The sequence below is a fragment of the Triticum aestivum genome, chromosome 2D (genome assembly GCF_018294505.1).
Source record: "Triticum aestivum cultivar Chinese Spring chromosome 2D, IWGSC CS RefSeq v2.1, whole genome shotgun sequence".
Taxonomy (NCBI): Eukaryota; Viridiplantae; Streptophyta; class Magnoliopsida; order Poales; family Poaceae; genus Triticum; species Triticum aestivum.
The window spans coordinates 57547800-57554627 of record NC_057799.1 but is presented as its reverse complement, the minus strand read 5'-3'; the positions used below and the strand labels follow the sequence as shown (position 1 = coordinate 57554627).

The 6828-nt window shown below is 56.0% G+C and overlaps 1 protein-coding gene across 2 annotated transcripts; it reads right to left on the bottom strand.

Moving 5' to 3' along the window:
- Window positions 1-2244: 2244 nt before the first annotated feature.
- Window positions 2245-6317, bottom strand: LOC123051531 (zinc finger CCCH domain-containing protein 53). 2 transcript variants are annotated; one of them, XM_044474423.1, is made up of 9 exons: window positions 4891-6317; window positions 4615-4800; window positions 4331-4516; window positions 4144-4235; window positions 3782-4039; window positions 3574-3691; window positions 3191-3433; window positions 3014-3090; window positions 2245-2889 (listed from the first exon to the last, which is right to left on the bottom strand). In XM_044474423.1, exons 1-8 carry the CDS (start codon window positions 5874-5876, stop codon window positions 3057-3059), a joined length of 2103 nt encoding a protein of 700 aa, XP_044330358.1. In that variant the 5' UTR covers window positions 5877-6317; the 3' UTR covers window positions 2245-2889; window positions 3014-3056. The 2 variants fall into 2 exon arrangements, with proteins under 2 accessions (XP_044330358.1, XP_044330359.1); XM_044474424.1 differs by having other exon boundaries at window positions 3791-4039; window positions 4891-6315.
- Between the last annotated feature and the right edge of the window lie 511 nt (window positions 6318-6828).

The following is a 6828-nucleotide window of genomic DNA, read 5'->3' as shown; positions in this document are numbered from 1 at the left end:
ACTTTCGGCTCGGGGATCCACCGTGCACGCGTGTACCGTTGTAAAATTTGTGTGCGCCGATCTACCCGCCCTGTCCGACTCTGCGTCACAGGTCCCTCCCTATTTTTTCTAACCAACACTGTAGAGACGCAGACACGGTCCTACACACGATCATACACTCATTTCTATTAACACATTCATGCACACTGATTCTCAAAAAGAAAAAAAACATTCATGCAAACTTTATTTTAAGAGCACCTCCGAGAATCGACACATCATCGTGAGGTTAATGAAGTCATCACACACGTCTTCGTAGTCGACGCGTGTGTCTCCTCCCACCTCGCTGGTAAGACTGAAATAAATCTAGCCAAATTCAAGAAGGCATATCTAGTCAAGGACATGAACTCCCGTGGGCTATGTTGCCATCATCACAAAGAACCTAGCCATCTGAGATAGGCTCCGTTCGCACAGGTCTCTCAATGTTGCTGATATGACAGTTCAATTATTATCTGTTATGGCTTTCTTTCCCCTCACACGTGTGCGACAGTTATGGCTTGGTCTTTCTATCCTCGATCTTCGCCAACGAGTTCATGGATTCGCCTCCCTTCTTTCAGCCGTTGAGGCTATACATGGCAGGGAGAGGCTTTTCGGTGTGTTTCTATAGTTAGTAGGTAGGTTAAAGATTTAGTCCTCATATAGACAACGTTCAATCTGATGACGACGCTTCATCTTAAGATTGGTCTTCCAGGTTTCAACCCTTGTCGAGTTTGACGTAGCTTCGGTACAAATTCATACCGGCTCCTTGGGGCGGAGAGGTCGAGACTTGGTGTCAAGCTCTTTACTGATTGAAGGGTTGACAAGCGACGAATGCGACTCTGGGGTGCTGGTTCTTAGAGGACGTGTGAACAAAGACTTCCTGGCTATCATTGATAAGGACAGGCCCGGTCCGATACGTGATATGCGATAATGGCACATTGATAGCTCCTTTTTTTTTAATCCAAGATTGTTTGGTGATCCAGAAAGCTTGTCGTAATTTTTATCATGTTTGAGATGATTCGTATTTTTGATGAACTTTATAATGTAACAGGTTTGCATTCTTTATTAAAAAAAAGTTGTTTCATTTATAAGGGCGTGGTTAGGTCTCAATCGACTGGGATTTAATTAATTCCGAGTCGAGCGACATAACATGCAAGAGAACAAAAAAAGAAAAAACTGAAGAAAAAAATTGTACGGATCTCAACGTAAATCTCATGGATATAGCATCGACCGCGACTTTACAAAGTCCCAGGCGACGGAGACTTAGCAAGAATGTTTTTGGAAACCCCACGACATTTTTGCTTGGAGACAATTCATGGTCATAGACCCGGAAAAAAGCAAAAATGCATGGCCGTAGCCATAGCGCATAGGAGGCATTATCATAACGGCAACTATTCCGGGTGATTAGGAGCTTTAATTCCGGAGCCAAAGCACCTGAAAACGGCAAGCACTTGCCCTAATCAACCGTCATTAGAAAAGAAAGTATCCGGCGCCCAGACATCTGGAGCCGCTCCCAGCCTCCAATCCGACCACGGCGCGGCGCCTTTCCGCCCCCGGAGAGCGACGCCGCCGGGATCGCACCACCACCACCATCCCGTCCCCAAAAGCAGCCTCCCCTCGTCCTCCTCCTCCCGTCTCTCCACCGATTACACCCGGCCGATCGAATTCGTTTTGGCTGCTGACATGATTACCAACCGTACGTAATCGCCACCAGCAGTCTAATCTAATCTAATCTCATCACCAAGGAGGGGAATAATCGTGGCTACCGGCATCACCTTTTCTTCTCAGGCGCTCGGTTTTTCTGTTCCGCGCGATGATAATAATCCCGACGTCGCATTCGCATCCGTTTCATCCGATCTCCGGACGCGGACGGCGTGGGCATCCGTCGTTTTTTTTTTACGCGTCGCGAGAAAAGCATGTCCCCGCCGTTCCATCCCGTCGCCGTCCCCGCCCGGCAATGCGTTTGCTACAATGCCGGAAAGCAACGGCACAGACCGAACTAGCATTGTAGATTCAACAGGACAAACGGGAAGGAGAAAGTTGAAAAATCAAGAGGAAAAAACACAGCTTCAGTGCCGAGCTGAATGCGCTGCCGAGCAAGAAGGGACCCTGATCCACGGCCAACGCTGACACCTCGCCCTACCGCTGCCGCTGCACGGGCACGGCAGTGAGTGAGTGGTCCACCCCTCACCCTGACACGACACACGCCCACAGCACCGAGACCTGACGGACCTGTTCATTATCTTCATTCATCCAGTGAAATTATACGTACATACATACGTAATCACCAACACAAACTAGCTAGCTATGCATCCCTGCCTGTCCGTCACTTCCGTATTCTTGTTGCACTGTCTTGCAATACAGCGAGCAGAGCACTAGTGTATGTCATACATTGTGGTAGTATTCCTCTGTACTTTTTTGGCTAAACATCGCACCTAATGTGCTACTATTACACGAGAACTACTACTACTAGTGGCTATTATATTGGCTTGGCCTGGCTTGCCAGGAGCTTGGTGGCACATCAATGGGGGGTTGGTGGTGGTGGTAGTATTGGTTGTTGGTGGTAGTACTATTAGTAGTAGCAGGAGTAATCAACTAACAGTAACTAATGCATATGGGGTAATGGTAATAGTAGGAGGGGCCCTAACGTATCTGACACTGTTTTTAAAGCCTTGGGGTTGCTGGTAGTGGTAGTATTTTTTGCCCTTCGCCTCTTGTGGTCTGAATAAGCTGGTGCTACCATCAGCTTGAGGAGAGGTGAAGGGAAAGAAGGTAAAAAAAGGGGGGGCTGCTGAAACTAAAACTATGCTGCAACTTCTTCACTCTTTTTTTTCCTATGTTGCACTATTCCTTTTTTCTTTGCTGCTAGTATTCCTGCACAACAAAGAGAAGGATCCAAGGTTAAGACACCATCATTCCAGTAAGTGAAAAAGGCATAGCATGATTTTACTAGGGAGCAAGGTGTTGAAGGGCTGGTAAAAAGAGAGGGGGTGCTTACTATGATTAGGCACTAGTATCACTCACTTCCATTCAGCGCTACTTTACATCCCGACCGCGCCGTGATCGGAGGACAGCCTGCATCCATCCATGATACCTTCAGCACACCAATCATGCAAATTTGCAATAGTAAATGGAACTATGCATGGGACATTGATAGAGATGGTGTTAAGCACACCTGGACATGGGGAAGAAGTAAGGTTTTGGTGAGGGTATGTCCAATGCCGGAGGTAGGAGATGGTGGTTAATGCCGCCGTTCCTGGCGCCATTGCTGTTGATGCCGCCGTTGTAGGCCGCGTTGCAACCTGTCGAGGCGGCGGCGGCGGCGATCTCCGACTCAGTGGGCGCGAAAGGATCACGGGCGAAGGCCCCCGACTTGGTCGGCGACGCGAACGGGCTGTCCGGCAGGTTATGCTCCGCGCTGCAGATTAGATTAGCACAAGGGGCTAAAGGATCAGTTTGGTGAAATGCTTACTTCCCTGCACTGCTGGACGAAAGCTAAGTGTGATGAAAGGAACAAATGGTGATGATGATGGTGATTTGTTTAGCGTGTAATTCCACCTTTGGTCGCTGTCAGTGTTAGGGCTGGTGGTGGAATCGCCTGAGGTTTCATCCTTATCAGCTCCGTTGACCGCATTGTTGCGAGGAAAAAGGAAGCCGCAGCCATTGCCTTGCTCCCCTGTTAACACAAGATCAGCACAGCAAATGTGAGCAACACTGCATCTGTTGTGGCCAGGTAATAATAAGCTCTTCTCTGTTGGCCACACACAAGTAATACCGGAATCGGGCGGCGACTCGAGGGTCGGGGTGGCGGCGGTCGTGTGGGTGGGGCTGAACGGCTTGCCGATGGGGGTCGGCGCGGCGGCGGCGGCGGAGCGGGTCTTGAGGTCGAGCAGCTGCAGCCCCATGAGGCGCCGGCTCTGGAGCTCAATCGCCTGCTGCAGCTCCACCGCCTGCTGCTGCTCCTCCAGCTTCCTCCTCAGCAGCATCTCGTTGGCGCTGTTGGAGTGCTGCAGCATCCTCGCACCTGGAGCCCAATCCAACACAAGAATCTCAGCTCAGCACACACTCACTCATCATGCATATGAACATGAACAATCAATCAACATGGAAGTTGCAACAATGACGAACCAACAATCTGGTGCAGATCGAAGGGGTCTCTGGCGTCCAGCCCGGTGGGAGACCCGCAGCCGGAGAAGTCCACCCTCTCGCCCTGCTGCTTCCTGCAGAGCAACAGCGGACATAAATGGTCATGGGGATGTCTTGGTTAGTTGCTGCTGCCGGAAGCAAGCGGCAAAGGTCGCCGTGGGCGGCTTGCCTGAACTTGTCGGGGACCTTGCCCTTCTCCTTGTAGGGCTTGACGAGCACGCGCGCGTCGCAGATGAAGTGCGGGTTGCCCTTGGCCAGGATCAGCTTCACCGTCTCCGGGTAGACGAAGGTGACGAACCCGAACATGCGCTTCTGCTGGTAGGGGATGCGCACGTCGTGGACGGGGCCGTAGATGCTGCGGTTCAGGGGAAGAGCACGGTTAATCCCGGCGAGTCTTGCAGGCAGAGCGGAGGTAGAGCTGTGGTGTGCGAGCGAGCGAGCACGGTGAGGTACCTGAAGTAGTTGGAGACGTCCTCCTCGCGGAAGGTGCTGTCCGCCGGGAAGGTGAGGTAAATCTGCCGGGACCCCGGGTTCATCATGCTCGCGAAGTCGCCGCGGTCGAGACGGGGGCGGTTCATGAACTTGTGCGCCTCGTCGCCGCCCAGCATCAGCGCTGCTGCGGCAGCCGCGGCCGCCGCCCTGCGAATCCGAGAGCAACCGGTGAGATGCCCGCCGGTAGAAACGAGAGCTAGGAGCTCGTAGTTGGCGAGGGTGGTGGGTATTTAGTACCTTTGGCCGTCGTTTTGCTGCTGCTGCTGCTGCAGGAGCAAGCTGAGGCACTTGCTCGCAGCGGAGGGGGAGCCGGGGAGGGAGCCGGTGGGGGAGTAGGCGAAGCCGGCGGCCGCGGCCAGGCGCTGGGACTTGGAGCGGAGGAGGAAGTCCTGGCACTGCTGCTCCACGGCGGCCTGGTCCATCTTCGCGCCGGCGAGATCGTCGGGGAGGCCGCCGTGCACGAACCTGCAGGCGCTCCCGTTTTTGCAGTACCCGCGCGCGTAGTAGAGGCACGGCTTCCAGCCGAGGCCGTCGCCGCCCCCGAAGCAGAGCTCGCTCACCGACGCGCTCCTGCGGTGCCCGGGCCCGCCGTTGGCCCACCCGGCGCCGTACGGGAAGAGCCCGCCGTCGCCGCCGCCGGGGCTTCGGCACTCGCCGCCGTCGAACAGCGGGAGCTGCTGACGCCCTCCCCCGCCGCCCATGCCTCCCTCGGTGAGGAACGCGAGCTGGTCCTGCAGGTGGAGCTCGTCGAGGATCAGCGATGAGTCCCCGCCGAAGAAGGGCGACTGCGGGCCCCCGCCGCCGTTGGCCGGGCTCATCAGCTGCTCCTCCCCGACGCCCGCCATCTCCTCCGCGGCGCCATTGCTGACGCTGTTGCTCCTGGAGAACACCGGCTGCGTGGCCCAGGACGAGGGCGAGGAGACCGACAGCGGCGAGGGCGCCGTGCCTCCTCCGCCACAGCCGCCGCGGCCGGAGTTCTGGCGCGACAGCATGAAGGGCGAGGAGTGGGCGGCGGAGGTGGGCGAGGCCGGGAGCAGGCCGAGGTCCTTGCGCGCCTTGGCCATGACGGCGAGCAGCAGCGCCTCCGGGCCGAAGGCGAGGCGTATCATCTCCTTCTCGCCGTGGTCCTGGATGAGCAGCAGCCCCATGATCTTGGCCGCGTGGTCCGGGTCCAGCCCCTGGATCCGTGCGAACACCACCTTGGTCGCCTCGTACGCGTCCATGCCGATCGACCAAGCTCACTCAACGAAACCTAGCAAACAACCTCACACCCCTTCTTCCTCCTTCGTCGCACAGCACAACAACAACTAGCTAGAGAGCGAGCTGGAGCCGGAGACGAGCAGCTCCATGAATAACCCCGAGAGCTCCCTCGTTCGTGGGCGGCAGCGAGGGTTAGCTAGCGAGCGAGCTATACTACTTGCGGCAGCGGCAGCACGAGGGTGGTGCGCACCTTCCCTTCCGTCCCCCTCGCGCTGTATCCCAATCTCCCTATGTATAAGCTGGCCGCCCGCCCGCCGTCCCTTTTCCCGGGAGGAGAGGAGCGGAGATGACGAGGGAGCCGCCGGCGATTGGCGAAACCTCGCGAGGGGGTTTCCGCAAAACGCGTCTGTCCTGCGGTGTTTTTATCTGCCGCTGCGATGTTTTTTCCCCGCTCGTCGTCTCAGAGGGGAGGGAGGGAGGCGGGATAGATAGATCTGGATCTCCGTGGCCCCCATTTATAAAAACTCGATCCAACGCCTCTGTCACCGCCTTTTCTTTTCCCTGCATTCTTCCTGTGCTCTCCGGGCGGACGGATAGGAACGCCAAATTACCAATAGTACCGCCATCCAATCAATCAACCCGGCGGTAAAAAACCGTGCTGCGCTGTGATTTCTCGTTTTTACTGTTGTTACCGCTGCGTGCGCGGGCGGGGTGGATCTGTGCGTGTGTGATTGACTGGAATGGCCGCGATCTGGGGTGCTGACCGGACCGGGGCCCAGCGGCCCACGCGGCGGCGCCCACTCCGGTCGCCGTCCCGTCCCGCCCCGCTTTGTCCTTTGCCGCGTCGCCGCTGCTCCCTCGCTGCGCTGCTGCGTTGCTGCTGCCGCTGCGGCGGCCTTTCGCGATAAGAATGGCGCCCGGCCCGGCCCGGCATTTTTATACTCCTTTCCTCCGTTTGATTTGATGCCCGTAGCC